The sequence below is a fragment of the Crotalus tigris genome, unplaced genomic scaffold, assembly GCF_016545835.1.
Source record: "Crotalus tigris isolate CLP2741 ecotype Arizona unplaced genomic scaffold, ASM1654583v1 scf7180000017550.10884619, whole genome shotgun sequence".
Lineage (NCBI taxonomy): Eukaryota > Metazoa > Chordata > Lepidosauria > Squamata > Viperidae > Crotalus > Crotalus tigris.
In genome coordinates, this window is record NW_024096468.1 from 2871871 (window position 1) to 2888610 (window position 16740).

At 37.8% G+C, this 16740-nt stretch overlaps 1 protein-coding gene across 1 annotated transcript; it reads right to left on the bottom strand.

Annotated features, from left to right (window-relative positions):
- Positions 1-1193: 1193 nt before the first annotated feature.
- PIFO (primary cilia formation) lies at positions 1194-10262 on the bottom strand. The gene is made up of 6 exons (XM_039340327.1): positions 9966-10262; positions 8282-8424; positions 5883-5981; positions 4512-4645; positions 2736-2853; positions 1194-1393 (listed from the first exon to the last, which is right to left on the bottom strand). Exons 1-6 carry the CDS (start codon positions 10081-10083, stop codon positions 1322-1324), a joined length of 684 nt encoding a protein of 227 aa, XP_039196261.1. The 5' UTR covers positions 10084-10262; the 3' UTR covers positions 1194-1321.
- Positions 10263-16740: the final 6478 nt, after the last annotated feature.

Below are 16740 nucleotides of genomic sequence, written 5' to 3' on the forward strand. Positions count from 1 at the left end.
TGTACCAAAAGTCTCCTTGTGCCAGCTTGATGAATGGACAGGGGTTAGGGGAGTTACACAATCAACATCTAAAAGATACTACCATGAAGAAGGCTACTGTAGGATTGAAACTGATGGTTCTGTTTGGAAAGCTATAAATTCTTTCAATTTTGTTACAAGTGGTTCTGTGTACGTTCTAATCTAAATCTACTAGTTTACAGGATATACAGTGGATTTCATTGGAATCATAAGGAGTTCCATGAAACTTCTAAATGAAAGCTAATTTTTGAAAAAATCAAGAATATATAAAGGAACTTTAAAAAACCTTTTATACAGTGGTGTGCAGAAAAGTACTTAGGCATCATGCTACATAGAAGACATCAGCAGAGTAATTGCCTGCTATAACAATTTAATATATTATCTAACAAAACTGACTAGAAATTGTAATATGTTTTCTATTACCCGTGTTTTCTCCCATACAGAGTACAGAAGGTAAAAGATTATACAGCTCAGTTATAGTTCTTCATCAACTGGAAGTATAATGGATATAAAAGGTATAAATCTAGTTCCTAAATATAATAGCTACAACTCAGTTCAAGTTAAATGAAAAGCGTGGTTTCTACTACAAGAATATAGTATGGAAGTCTTTCCTCACATGATAAATCTCTGTTTCTTGTTCAGTATGAATGAAACAGTAGACAGAAAAGAGCATTGTGCTAAAATAAACTTCTAAAAATGTCATTGCACATATCGCTGCACATATATTTCATGGAATTTCCACTCTTAGTCACATTTGGATATGCAGTGCAAGAAAGACTATATCAAATCATATGGCACATACTTCTAATACCTTTGGCTTTCAAAAAATACTGGCCAGTGCAGTGGAATAGCAGGACAAAATATTTTCAATTTTAGCTTTTAATCAATACATGCTTGCTCTCATAATAATTTCTCCAATTTGGCATGACGTTTGTGCGCATTGTGATCTTAACTCTCAAACTGATATATCAGTAGAAATCATACTTTGAAAATCTGCATTTTTCTTAAGTATTACTATAGTTAAACTGTTCAAAACCAGAAACATTTTAACAGATGTGGCTGTTAGCAAAATCCAAACTCTTATATTAGAAACATCTTCCGAAGAGTAAATGTGTTATACTGAAACAATGGAGAGCATTAGGAAAATAGAAGCATTTAAAAGGCTAACAAAGACATTCTTTGTGAAATAGTCTGTTTATTGAATCCAAGAAATAAACTAATTAAAAATGCTCTAATTCTAAGGATAAAAAAGTAAATTAGTGGTCTAAGCATGTAGGAGAGGACATATCTTCAGCCACAAGAATTAATCACTATAATATATGCTCAGATAGGCCACCAGATTCCGATATTTCTTGAATTCTTTATCTGAAAGCAGCTGAAATAAAAAAATAAAAAAAAATTAAATACATTACTGTACATAATTGCTATCATTATATTATTATTACATAATTACTGGACAAATAATAAAAAGTATAAATTTGGAGGGCAATTCAGTCGGCATGATATGAATATGGCTTGTATTTTTTCTTCAGGAATATTATCCAACTTCCCTGTCTAGACTGGGGAGGTCCCCCATCCAAATAGTAATCAAGACTGTCTCTCCTTAGCTTAAAAGCAAATCTATCACCACAAAATACTTCAGGCAAAGAAATTCTGCAGGAAGAGAAACAAGTGTTATCAGCTTTAAAAAATAACTACCATAAAGAGATTATGATATAAACTTATACTATTATATCATTATAATTTATGTACCAGAGCTAGCATGGCATAATAATAATGTGCTGGATTGGAGGTGGTGGTGGGGGGGGACACAGTTCTTGTTAAACTGCAGGACATTGGGTGCTCATTAGCTTTCAGCACTAGACTGGAAAGTTGAAGAAGAAAGTAACGCCAAACCATTTCTACAATTACAAGAAATTCTGCAAGAAAATGCCATGGATTTGTCCAAGAAGTTACATAAATAAGACTGTATCAAAAACACCCCCATAAAAAAGGAGGTTTTTAATCTTCATATTAGTTAGAGGAGTATCATTCAGGAGCATGGCTATGCTCCACAGTATATAACTTGAACTTTCCATCCCATCTCTCTCCTTCCTCTTTGTTGATGAACAATTTCTGTATTCATAATCTTACCTAGGCAGCAACGAGCAGCAGAATCTCTATATTCTTTTCCCCAGCATAAATCTATTTATTGTGGTTCAAATATAGAAGATGGAATAATCATTTTATTCTATTTAATATTAACCATGTTTAGTTGTAGGACAAGATAGTATCAAAGAGCAGCAAAGCCATATAAAGGTCTGTAGACAGAACCATTTTAAGGGCCCATCTGAAGTGAACCAGCCAAACACTTTTGGAGGGAGAGAGAGGAGGTTCACAAAAAAAAATCATCATCAGGCGACCCTGGTTTGCTATCCACTAACCTGTTGGTTTGTATGGCAGAAAATAAGCCATCTATAACCAACCTAGAATTTACGTCAACAGATGTTCAAATAACTTGATGCCATGATAGTCTTTAAATGTTAAAACAAGAAATGAATAAAGTAATTGCTGTATAATAGAAACAGATCATCTGTTTCCCCAACAAATAGCCTAGTAGCTATAGGTTACCACATGGTTTCCTGTAAGCTGTTGCTCAAAGACAAGAAAATATATTGATCTATTTCAATAAATGAAGCATTTCTGTCATTCCAAATTGTTAACCCTAAATTTCACACCTCAGCTCTGAAAGTTCTTCTCTGTGGCATTGGAACTAAAGACCAGTCTGGGGAACCAAACTTCCCTGGCCAGCTGACATGCCTATGTGGCAACTTGTATGGGTTATAAGTTCCAGGTCTAAGGAGACAGGAGAGAGAGAACAGATATGTATTATTTTCTGTTATATACAGTACTGCAATTTTTATGCTATGTACTATATAACTTAAAATAAATATAGCATTGCATATTGTGCTTTTTTCATAGTTGCGTTGGATTGGTTAAATTGTTAAAAAAACACTTTCCATTCAAAATAGCAATACAATAGCAATAGCACTCAGACTCATATACCATCCCATAGTACTTTACAGCTCTCTGGGCAGTTTACAATGTCAGCATATAGTCTCCAATAATATGGGTCCCATTTTACCAACCAACTGACCTCGGAAGGATGGAATGCTGAGTGAATCTGGAGTGCCTGTCAGGATCAAACTCCAGGCTGTGGGTAGAGTTTGTCTACAATACTTCATTCTAACCATTGTGCCACCCGGGCTCCAAAATAATATTGATAAATTGTATAAATAAAAAAGAATAGGGTTTTTAAAAATTTTGCTGTAGTTTTTTATTTATCTTTTTCCTCTCTTCTTTTGATAAAAATAAACACTAAAAAAATAAAATTATAGATGGAATTGGGTAAAGGTTTAAAACTTTATGATGAAAAAGAATGCATTTTTATTAAGCTCTTTAGACAGAAAGGCTCCAAGAATGCAATGTTACATGTTGTCAATTAACAGAAAAGCAGTCTTTTGTCAATAATTTGCAATCATATGACATTTCAACTTAATGCAAAAAGTATGCCTCAGATTAGTAAAACAGATATCCTATTTAGGTTCTGTTGATTCTCCCTCCCACACACTGTTTTCAAATGAAAAAAAGCCCACAGGGCTTATACAACAATAATTTCATTGCTGTATTACGGTAATTTTTATACACTGTCAAGGTTAAGATGTATCAGGTTTTCGTTTTAACCTAGCAAATTTTGGGAGGGTTACTAGCGTTTGTTAAAATACTTGTTGAAGAGCCTCCAAAACAGCATAAGATGGCAATTATACCAACACATAAATCCAACGAAATCTGTAAGTACAGGAGTCCCACTGACACTATGGGAGCTCCAGCTGGAATATATTAAGACAGTGGTGGCGAACCTATGGCACGGGTGCCAGAGGCGGCACGCCGAGACCTCTCTGTGGGCATGCATCATCACCCCAGCACACGTGGTCTCTAAAAGTTTGCCATCACTGGCCTAAGGTCAGCCAGCCTGGAGCTGCCATTGGGGAGCCCACCATCCCACCCGCCAGAGATCTCCTGGATCTCCCCCAACCCTGCCCTGCCCGGCTCCCACAGGTGTCCCTCCCCCTAAGCAACGTCAAGGAGGCCATGCCCACCCCGGCCATGCCCACCCAGTCTGCCACGTCCACTGTAGTTGCGCCCGCCATACATAAGTGGGTTTTGGATTGCAGTTTGGGCACTCGGTCTCTAAAAGGTTCACCATCACTGTATTAAGACATTCAGACATATTAATGATTGCTAAAGATCGCTTTGTTCCTCCAATATATCCATGACTAACTAAACCACACCATTTCCAGCTTATGCACAGTTAAATCCTTTCCAAAATTAAATGAAAAACAAAACAAAGCTGAAATATAAGATTTTCCTGCCTATCCCCCTTAGCACTGAACTTCCTTTATTGTTCAGGTTCCATAACCAATTTTTAATTTAAAAAAAATGAAAAACAGTACCCAGGAAAGAGTTCTCTATCGTGAACCTGCTCTAAAAACCGTGGTATATTGCTGAGAAATGGGAAATGTTCAGTCTTATGCTTGTGTTCTTTGATCCATATTGACTGATACGTTGTAGGTGCAGGGGTCAAATGCTAAAAAAAGAGAGAGCATAAAATGCAATGATAAAGAATGTAATTTGAAGTCCATAAGCACTCCAATTAACTTTCAGTTCTAAACCGAGTGAATAATCTTGATTTTATCTCTATCAAACCCCATCAAAATAGAATAACTTGTGAATTAATAGAATTAATATATTGTAAATAAATCAGGAATGGTAATTAAAATTCAATTTAATATTTTTGTAAACTTTTGTGCATTATCAATTACTTCAACACACCAGGATTGTAACTGTGCAATCCTGTAAAACAACATAGTTGCTTTACTTTGTTTCTATCTAGATAGAGATCCTATTCTAATCAGATTCATCAAACTAGAAAGGAATCTCTAATATGGCTGTGCTGTATTTTGAATTTATTTAGATAGAGATTCAAAATACAGCACAGCCATATTAGAGATTCCTTTCTAGTTTGATGAGCCTGATTAGAATAATTTAATGTGTAATTAGGTGTTTTGGGTATATGAAATCATCCAACATAAGATATTAATGTTGCAGGATGGGTGAGGCAATGTCACACAAATAAATAAAGCTTAATTCTCCTTCTTTTTCTGGAGCTTTTCTGAAATGAATTGGGATTTTTTTTAAATGATCTTCTTCCTGTCTGTTTGCTCAGCCATTAACTATTTAAACCCTGAGCAAAAGAAACCTTTTATCTATCCAGTTTCATATGCTCAGTAATGTCCCAAAACACTGGGTTTTTAAACTATTGTCTGGGCTAGTATTGAATTTATTTTAATGATGAATTTATTTTAATTATTTTATATCTCTACAGCACAATGTTACAGAGTTTCATTTAAACTTATGGATAAACAGGGATAGAAGCATTAATTTGTTTTGAGCATCTCTGCTCCCTACCCAACTCCACAGTCCAAGTATATCAGCAAATCAAATGTAGTCTATTTCACACTAAAAAAAATGTGACAACACTTAAAGAATATAAGTAATATTTCTACTTTTACTGTTTTCTTCTAGAGAAGCATGAAACCACCCTGGTTTGTATTGCTGGCTGTGGTGGAAATATTTTGGCATTCTATTAAAATTAAAATTTTAGAGTACAAAGAAGGCCTTCCTTAGATGGGACCCACAGTATAGAAAGTGAATTTCCTCAATGTATGCAAGGAACATTGGCTGCAAGAGTTGTCTGCTGAAGGATTTCATGCCTGCAGAAGAGAACTCCTACTGCAGAGTATATGTACTGAAAATGTTTTTACCTTGTTTATTATCACAAAACGTGGTGTTGTTCTTGCTCCCATGCTGTAACCTTTAGTACTCTGTGGTCTCTGAGCCAAGTTATATATAAGATTGTTCCTCTATATATTAAAACAAATGGTGAAGTTATTCTACCTTATAATAATGGGGGGGGGGAGAAACAATGTATAGCAGCATAGTAGAGCCTGCAAAACTAAGATTTCTACTGAGAAGTTGTTAATAAAAAGTAAAAAAAATCTTGAGCACTGTCAGAGAAAGCATGAGTAGTGCAAAGAAACAGGAATAATTATAATATACAGACAACTAAAAAGTCAATGTTGGAGCTCGGTGGTGAATAATAAAATAAAATAATTATAATTTAGTATCCTACCTAAATTTAACTTTTTCTTAAATAGAATTTTCTCAAAGCAATTGCCCCCTTTCCCCCCTAACTTATTGGGATAACTTGACTCACTTAGAAGAATGGTTGAAGAAATGGTACACTCCACTTGTTTTCCCACTTACTATTTATTAAACCAATTTAGATTACTGATCATCTCACAAACAAGAGATTCTGGTTGGCATACAACAGAGCTAAAAACATTAACACATACATTGTAAAATATAAAAAAAACAAACTAAAACAGAGAATAGCAGACAAAGTGATGTTAAAAATGGTAGCACTACCTCACTAGTTGACTCGTCTCCTGGGTTTCCCAGTAGCTCATCCAGGGCGGTTGCTATACAGCAGAGAAATTGGTACAATAGCAACAATCCCAATTGATCTCAACTTATTAAGCAGGGTCTCACTTCCTGTCACCTGCTGGGCAGCACCCTTGAAATCCAAAAGCAGTTCTCAGATGACAACTGCTGTGTCAGCACCCCTGCTCCGTGTTGTTAGTTAGTGACAAACTCGAAGCCCAGCCAGTAACATCTGTGAGAGGAAGACCCCTACTACTGGGCCCAACCAGGTCTCAATAACACATGCCAGTTTGGCCTTCTCATCTACGATCAAAAAGGTCTTATTAAAAACTAACCTGACATTTAAGAGGAACAAGCAGAAGTCAGAGCCTCTGACAGGCTGCTGCTGGGCATAGATGCTAAAACCAAGGAGCTGGAATGTGAAATATTTTCCTAGGTGCGACCTGCTTGTCTCCCACCATATCTTCCCATGCCCATCACCATTATAATATTATGGCCCACCCATGTCCCCTCAATGGCCACATTGTCTTCCCCGCCAGACAACCAAATTCCAAAGGCCCAGGAACTCCAATAATAACTAACTACATCTGTTCCAGGGAGGGAGAAAGAACTCTGAGTTGCTTCAGCCCTACTAGCTTTCAGCACCCTCAGGCACCCAGCCCACCTTCCTCCATCAACTCTTTTCTCAGGCTCTCACCCTGAGTGGGAAAGCACACAAACAAAAGACTTAGCTGACAGACAAAATTGGGAGGAAAATAATCTTCTCCCTCTCTGGAACAATCAGAGAAAAAGCCTGTGTGTGTGGGGGGGGGTCCACATCAGACTACCCTCTTCTGCTATTCCCCCCCCCCACACCCACACACCGATCCACCACCGATAATCCAAGCTCCAAAGTCCTGATTAGCCTCTCCAAATGGAAAATCCCATGCAGTTATCTGGTCTATGTGATGAAAGACACTGGTAGCAAAGAGATGAAAATAAAATACAAGGGGCAACTAGCACAGGTCCACAAAAGCAGCCAACCAGGCAACAAGCCTAGTACAGATCCAGTCCATCCTTAACCATCTTCTGATTTCTAAAATTTGTTAGCAGTAGCAGAGGGACAGAAGTACAACAAACACAATGATCCATGGTTCCTATACCATTTCCCCAGAGTTCGTCCCTATTTTTTAAAACAACAAAACCTGCTCTGATCTAGGAGACAGATGAGTTGAGGAATTCAACTGAGTCCATTCACCAAATATGTCTCTTCTTTCCATATGACAAAATACATTTTCCCCTCTTGATATGGACTGAAACTGAGACAGTGACCATAAATTGGATGTCCCTCAGTGAACATTAGGTGGGGGGGGGGTTAGGTAGCTTGCACATTCACTACACAAAATGTTAGGGTTCATTAGTCTAAATAACAGAACTTGTACTCATGGATTTTTGCTGAAAGCAATCATGTGAAGTAGATAGAAATGAAAGACAGTATCAAGTACAGAGTCATCCTGTGAAAATAATAGATGAATGGGATTCAACTGTGGTCTCTCAAATCTTTGCAAATATTCTCTAATTATCTACTTTTTAAGACAAGAGACATTGCTTTTATTTACAATATATTCAAATTTTGAAAGCAAAAGTAATCAATATAATCTGAATAGTAAATATCCTTTCTTTACTTCAAATTAAATATCTTTTTGGCGAGAAAATAAAAATGAAAGGGAGCACTACTTGCCTCTGCATGATTATAAGCTCCTGGCCCAAGATCAGGATCACCTTTAATTGGTGCGTACTCATTACCTAATCGGTCTGGTGCATGATGAAAGGGGAAAATTTTCTTTTCCTGACAGGATCCAAATGAATTTCCCTTCTGTACATCTGAAAACCCAAATAAGAATTAATGTCAGTCAAATGTTTGTATCAATGTTTTATAATATGCTACAAAATTAAAATGATAAAAAAGCAGAATGACACCTTGTATCTACTGGATTAACTTTTCAGTGAAACAGAGAATATAGCCAGCCAGTTTATTTCATTTCACTTAATTACCTGGAATTTACATAAAAACATAATTAGAAAGGAAAAATAGAGATAGTCCTCACTTATTGACTGCCTCTCTCAGCGACTATTCAGAGTTACAAGGGGATTGAAAAAATAGGTTAATGACTTGCAGCCATTGCAACATCCCCATAGTGATGGCATGATCCTCAGTCATATGATCATGATTCGGGAACTTTACAACAAAACATTTACAATGGTCACAATGTAACCATGTTTTGGGCGCTTGGCAACTGGCCTGCATTTACAACCATTTGCAGTGTCTTGTGTTCATGTAACTGTGATTTTTGCCCAAAATCGGCATTTACGTCCAGTTTCTCACAAAAACTGCCCATAGCAAACAATGGTTTCACTTAATGACCATGTTGTTCACTTAACGACCACCACAAGATTGTAAAATGGGTTGGTCATGTGACTCAGTTTACAACCATTTGTGACCAACTGCCAGGTTCAGTAATGATTGTAAATTGAGGACTATCTGTACATATGTGTCAACCGACTTTTTGTTTACCACACTCACTTGTTGGTGGCAACTGCCTGTTTACATTCTATTCATTTCTGCTCTCAGAAATTCAACAATGAGAAGCTTTTCAACAACTGGGAGATAGCAGACTCTCCTTTTTGAAAAATATATTGCAGAGGCTGGGCAACCATTTCTCAGGAATGCTGCAGTTGGAATTTGGAATGCTATAGTAAATGGGGTTTGAACTAGATAATCTCCAACATACGGTACATTCTATGGCCAACTTATTATGATGTTTCTCTGCAGTGACTTAAACTTCTAACTAACAAGATACTTGTTTCCGATTTATTGATGAAAGAGAGGGGCCCTTTATGGAAATTTAGAATACTGTACTAATTTATTCACTTGTTCCATGATTAACCCCTAATGTATTAGTTTTGTGATTACATCCTGGAAAACTGAAAGTAGGTTTTTTTTTGCTGCTATCTATTCTGAAATAAACAATGCTATCTATTTCTCAAGAAAGAAAATATATTGTTAAAGGTCCCATAACGCACTGCAATATATATATTTGGCAGGCAGGTGTTACACATCCATCTAATTTTGCTGGTATGTAAATGACTGAACAAAGGAACTATGTTCCTTTAGTACTGTGACAGTCCATTTAGATAGTGTTATTTTAAAAGAAGTCTATATAGAATCATGGTGGTGTAAATTTATTCTGGAACCCGAGGCAAATAATTTCAGAAGCGTCTTTCTCTTGGTTGTAAATTAGCAATAAAAACACAGTAAACTAAGTGAAATTAAGAGCTCCCTCCTAAAACCCCAAATCGCTTCATTGAAGCAACTACCTAATCGGCCTGCTCGGAGCTTTGACTTTAAACTGGACCTTACTTACCGTCCAGTTCCCATTCCGGATCCAGGTAATTTTGGAAATCCAACCGTGTTCGCACATCCAACCGTGTTCGCACCCGCACGTTAGAACGGCCCAATGTCGGGCTCCCCAGCTGAGGCATGGCAATCCCGAAGAAGGATCGCAAAAATCACCGGATTTCCCTTGCTCCCACGTCAGCGCACCTCCTCAGAGGAAGAGCGCCTCGAAGGCAACCCGCGACCCTCTCCAGCCGAGCCACGGCGCTCCACACTGCGGGGGGGGGGCAGGAGGGGGGCAAAAGCGCTTGTCCGGCGCGCCTTCTAGCCAATCCCCGCCCGACTCACCTATGAGCTCCCACGCGAGAGGGCGCTGGCTGGAGGTGAGCGTCAGGATTCCGAGCTGTTTGGAGTCCGTCTCTTGCCATGGAAACAGGACAGGGCTGAGCCCCACATTGGAATACTGAGGATCTGGGTCTCTGGTCGCGCTTTCAGACACGAGGGCTTCACCCGTATCTGCAAAGGCGGGGAGAGAAATGCTGGGGAGGCTCGCGGCGTAGCTTCTGGCGGCCGGGGCGAGAACTCAGCCAGCCTACGAAACCTGGGCGACTTCTAGACGGCAGAAGCGCAATTGTTGTAGTTCTTTATTGCCAGCTAATAGTCGTCCGGATTTTTGCAGCGCGGTTCTGACTAACTGTACTTTTACTTGACAGCAGTAACTCGGTAGGCGGGTATTATTTTCGCGGCAAATTCAGTCTTCAATCCTGGCCCGGGGCTTAGGCGGGGGGGGGGGGGCTCGGCTCAGCTCTGTCAATACTGGAAAGCGGACTATGAAGAAGTGCTGCGTGTTTACACCTCCCTCACCCTATGGCAGCTAGCTAACTCCGGATCGCCCGTCTTTCTTGGGTGAGGAAAAAGAATTTCTCTAGCCTTTGGAAATAAAGGCTGGTTGAGCCAACGGAATTATTTTTATTATTGCATACTTATTTCGAAGGCCCTAAAACAGCCTATTTTTACACAATGGGCAGTGAGTGTTGAAAACGGATGTTCAGCTGGTTCAGAAGTCTATATAGCTGGTAGAAGGTGAGCAACAGCGTTTCCTGTTTCTGAACAAACTTGTTTGGCAGATTGGAATTCCCAATCAGAGACCTGTTTATCCATAAAGCGCTATCTTCTGTAGCATGCGCTTATCTAAAGACCTAAACTATTCAGTTATACAGTACTTAAATGAAAGGGTAACATGATGAGGTATATGCTTAATTAATTCAATCAAGTTGTAGTCTGCCTCAGTCACAAAGGCACCTCTAAGCAGTTTAGATTTTAGGATTAAAAACAATAGAATGATGATAAAAATAAACAATAATAAAATAAAAATAAAAAAATAAACACAATGGCAGGTCAGAAAAACAAAACAATCCAGCCCCAGTCATAAGACATACATCCAATATTGATCTTAACCCAATCCTACCCAGAGCTTGTTGCAAGAGGCAAGGATTTAAAGATTTAAAACAGCATGGTCAATGCCATGTGGACTTAAGGGAGAAGATCACAACCACAACAAAGGCTGATTCCTAGGTCCCTAGATTCCTGGTTGGGCAAAAACAATGGAGAATTTTTGTGCAGATGACAATTAGCATCTCGAATTGCAGTTAGAAGCCCACTGATAGCCAGGGCAACTCATAAAGCAGAGGTTTTATGTAGGCAAAATGAGAAGTGACCATAGTTACTTCTGAATAGTTTTCAAGGTTAGCCCTGGATAGGTTGTGTTAAATGAGAGATGATTAAATTATGAGTGCTTTCAGATAGGGTCATATTTAATACATGCTATGGATCAGTGCAAAAATCTTCCTGGCCATGGCTGCCATCGGGTCAAAGAACTGAGTCCAGGAGGACTCTCAAATTACCATTCAAAGTTACAACGGCAGTGAAAAAAGTGACTTATGACTGTTTTTCCACACTCACAATCATTGCAGCATACCTATAGTCATGTGATCAAAATTAAGATGCTTGGCAACTGACCCATATTTATAATAGTTGCAGTGTCCCAAGTTGTGTGATCATCTTTTGCAGCCTTCTGACACGCAAAGTCAATGTGGAAGCCAGATTCACTTAACAATCGTGTACTAACTTAATAACTGTAGTAATTCACTTAACAACTGTGACAAGAAAGGTCATAAAATGGGGTGAAATTCATTTAACAACTGTTTCCTTAGCAACAAAAAAATTGGGCTTAATTGTGGTCGTAAGTTGAGGACTACCTCAACTACACTTAATCTCTGTAATCTATAGCAGTGGAAAAAATACTGTATTGGATCTGATTATGAGCTTTGAGATACTGAGAGAAATGAAACCACTTGGTTAAATAAAAGAATTTTAAATAGATCTCATTAGTCAATATGTAATACATCTTTTCTGGAGAATTTTCAAGGGAAGTAATTCTAACTAAGATAATAAAATATTTCATAGTAAAAATGATTATCAGCTTACCTGACTGATATTCTGGCATAATACAAATTCTGTTTTGAGTGATCTAGAAACTAAATGATAGAAAATTTAATGGGAATAGATCAAAACAGTGTCTCCCTGATCACTTTTTTTCTCAACTTATTAGTAGTTATAGAACAACATAATCTTCAAGAATGACATCATATAGACTATATAACTATAAATCTGGATCATTTTTACTTAATTGTGACACACATAATTAAGTCAATATTTTTTAAATAGAATAGGTTCAAATCAGATTTAAAGCTTAGTTTTATTCAATTAATATAATATACTTGAGTTCTGAAGAAAAACACTGGCTACAGAACAAGTCATACTAGGAGAAAGTCTGGTTTCAATTATTGGGAGTATGAATGAACTATGCAGATGTTCATTCTGATACTTAACTGTTGTGAATGGCAACTTGCATTCACAATACTGCAGACTGTTAGCCTTATGCCAATAAATATTTACTTTGAGTGAGGCATGCCTTTTGGGGCCATGTACAGTGACAAATTATATGAGCCTCTTCCTCTTTGGTGGTGATAGGAACATTTGGAGCCTTATAAAAACAAAGGCAGAAGCTATAGGCGGAAGCTGGGAAAAGTAGCCTTATGATTAATTTATTGGAATCTTCAAAAAGTGGGATGCCCAGGATCAATTGAAACTAAGGGAACATCTATTTCAGGATTCTGCTATCTCTGAAAAGAAAATGTTTAGCTAGAAATGCTGCATTACATTCAATTGTGTATACTTCTGCCCTTTATGTATAACCTTGGTTTATGTATGAAGAAACAACTTTCTTGAATCTTTTCTCATGTGTGATAATTAACCTAGTATCTAGTAATTTTATCTAGTATCTTTCTTTGGATTTGAGTAAAATGCTAATTTGTAGAAGACCAGTAAAATTTGCACAATGATCTTAATTTCAGATGCTAGCAAAATAAGGTTTAGGATCATTCAACATAGATTAAAACTCTTCATAGGAATGGAGATGCCAATTGCTCAAGTTGGCTTTAGAAAAGACCAAGAGACATAAGACATTGGTAGTGTGCACTGAAAAATTGAGATAGTGTAAAAGAATACCCAAAGGAAGTCAGTATTAGTTTCATTAGTTTTAGAAAGGCCTTTGATTGTGTCAATCATATCAAATTGTGGAATGTAGTGGGATCAACCTGATCTAAAAGGATCATGGAACCCTGTCCTGAGAATCTTCCAAAGGAAAATATGTCCAATAAGCATCAACAGCTTGAGGAAATTGAAAATTACCATCATTTGTACCTGATAATTTCTGATTGTCTTGTCCCAATGTATACTAGTAAGAAGTATAATTATCAAAAAATGGGTGGTGGTGGTGAATAATTTCCTGTTATTTTTAATAGAGAAAACATATCCCATTTATCCCATGGTTTCTTAATACAGAGAACAAAACTGTCCTTTTGTTTTGAAAATAAAAATAAAAAGCTACAACTAGAAGCTAAGCAACAGATAAAAAATACTTCACATGCCTTGTATGTGAAGAGATAGATAAATACACTGGAAGTTTTTAAGAAGAGACTGGACAGCCATTTGTCCGAAATGGTGTAGGGTTTCCTGCCTGAGCAGGGGGTTGGACTAGATGACCTCCAAGGTCCCTTCCAACTTTACTACTATTACTAGTAATCCTAAGTATTAAAGGATGTTAAACCTGTAACCTGCAGGTTTTTACATGTGAAAATGAGGTTGACTGGATGAAAGGATTGGTTGTGATAACTGCCATCAAAAGAGCTGAAAAGGCAGTTTAATGCTTTCCTTAGATCCTCTCTTTGAAAGATGTTATTTGCACTGGGACAGGTTTTCCAATGGTCCAGCAGAGCCAGAAAGGATGAAGCCAGGAACAAAATAGGAATCACTTGCAGTGTTATAAATAAGAAAGATTCTGGGGCTTTCTCCATGAATCCTTCCAAGTGCTATTCAAACACTTAGTGCAATTTAAAAAGCAAACCCTTTGCCTCTGTTTGTATGACTGCTAAAATCTTAACTTGGGTTAAGAATATATGGCTTGAAAGAGACTGAGCATGGGAATAAGAAATAAGAGACATTTAATATTTGGCTTCCTTGGCAGTTAATCCCTGGAGAAAGAAATGTGCCTGAGAATTTGTAAAACTAGAATAAATTGGAGGATGGAGTTACTCACAATCTCACTGGGCCTTCCCTAATAGAATAAGAAACTCTCCAGGGAAATGTTTCTAAAATCCCACCAACAGATACATTTATTGAGGAAGACCTTCCCCCCCCATCCTCTAAATATAGGAAAACTGTGACAGATAAACTCAATTTGAGCTAGAATTAGAGGCTGCATCAAGGGAATGGATGGCATGCAAATCTAGGGTAATCAAACAGTTCAGCCATGCTCTATTAATGTGCTAAAAGGCTTATTGTCAGTACTTGAAATGGCTTGTTTAGTTGCCTCTTATATTAACTGACTAGCTAGCATGTCACAGGCAGAGAGGCAAAATGGTGCCTCTCCTAAATAATGAAAAAGTAAAAGCATGACCATAAGAAAGCTTTTATTGGCAGAAACAGTTACAAACCTGTAACGTCCAGTAGTAACGGAATCAGCAACAGACAACTGGCAGAACCTGATTCCTTTTTTTCCAGTTTAAATCAGTTAAAGCATGCCGGCTGAGGAATTCTGGGAGTTGAAGTCCACACAGCTTATAGTTGCCAACGTTGTTCTAGACCAGGGGTCCCCAACCCCCGGGCCATGGACCAGAACCGGGCCATGGCATGCCAGCAACCGGTCTGTGCAAACAAGCAAAACCCCATCCATGAGATACAGGTAGCACACAAAACCACATCCTCTCCAGTCCACGGAAAACCCCCTCTCCACGGAACCGGTTCCTGGTGCCCAAAAGCTTGGGGACCTCTGTTCTAGACTGCTTTTTAAATAGAGGCCTGGCACATTTTCAAATAGGCATTAAACTAACATTTATCAGCAGCCTGCTAAGCACTTTTAAGTGTTGGTCATTTATGATGCAGACAGATACTGCTATAGAAACCAGCTGTCTGCCTTCCCTGCATTTGAAGTCAAAATATTTTTGGAAGGAACTTCCTAGTTAGCAGGAGGGTGTGCATGTGTGCGTCTGGAGCAGCAGCTGAGAAATAAGTCCCCATGTCACCACCATCCTCCTTCCTTTCCAAAAGTAAAATGTGACTCAAAGTTTTTGCAGGAAGAATTTGATAAATTAGCTGATTCAGATAGAATATTTCCTATAAATATGCCTTTGTGGTAGTTCATATAGGGCTTTATAGATCAAAACCAGCAATTACAATTGTCCTCAGAAACCTATTAGTGACCAATGTAGGGTCAAAAACATAGGTACAGTGTGGTACAGTATGAGCAGTAATGCCTGTCAGTAATTGGGCTGCTGCAATTTATCTCAGTTGCAGTTTTTGGATGCTCTTAAAAGGTAGCTCCATGTAAAGTGTCTTGCAGTAGTCCAGTTGAGAAGTGATAAGAGCAAGGGTCACTGTTGATAGATTCTTATCTCTTAGTAAAATGGCACTGCCTTTCAGGAATAGGTCTTCAGGGTTTCAGACAGATTGTTTCCAAATCTAGTTGTAGATTTTGAATCTTCACTGTGTTTTGTTCCCTAGAGACTATGGCCATAATAAATGCCATATTCTTTTATGTAGTAAAACACTTCTTTGGTTTAGCATTCATATGTAGAGATATATGTTCTATATACAGTAAGTAATAAAGAACATCTATGGAGGGAGCTTGGTGCTACATGTGCCATTTTGGTCCTCAGCATCTACATTTCCATTGGTACTACCCCAAACTTCATTCTTCAGTGGAAGACAGAGGGTGAATTTTCATGTTCTGCTGGGTGTGCTTAAAATGTTTTTGACACCTGGGAATTTTGCATGGATAATTTTATTCCACTTTCAGAGCTTCCTTTTCAAAAAATTAATTTAAAATTAAAAGCTGTTTAAAAAAGCTGGCAGGAAAATGAATTAGCACATTTGTTTTTGGTCTTCCTGATATTTGTGCTTTATATATGTATTTTCATACCAAATTTATTTTAGCAGACAGAGCTTATATTGAACTATAAATATAGGTTTCATGAGAACACATAAGTCAGAGTTGAATTATGCTGATGATCAGTCATCAGGGACCATTTTGTCATGCATTTGAAATAGGCTATATGTGAATTCTCTGGGACTGAGTGCATTTTCCACTGTATTATGTAAAAAGCTTAGTAGTTACCCACTGTGAGGCCACCAAATTTTATGGGCAGTTTATACTTTAATTTCAAATCAACTAATTAGAAAAC

Coding starts and splice junctions, on each gene's coding strand:
- PIFO (XM_039340327.1), bottom strand. CDS start 10,083: ATGCCTCAGCTGGGGAGCCCGACATTGGGCCGTTCTAACGTGCGGGTG. Junction 4,646..5,882: donor GTTTTGTGATAATAAACAAG/GTAAAAACATTT, acceptor CTCTTTTTTTAG/CATTTGACCCCTGCACCTAC. Junction 2,854..4,511: donor GATAGAGAACTCTTTCCTGG/GTACTGTTTTTC, acceptor CTGTCTCCTTAG/ACCTGGAACTTATAACCCAT.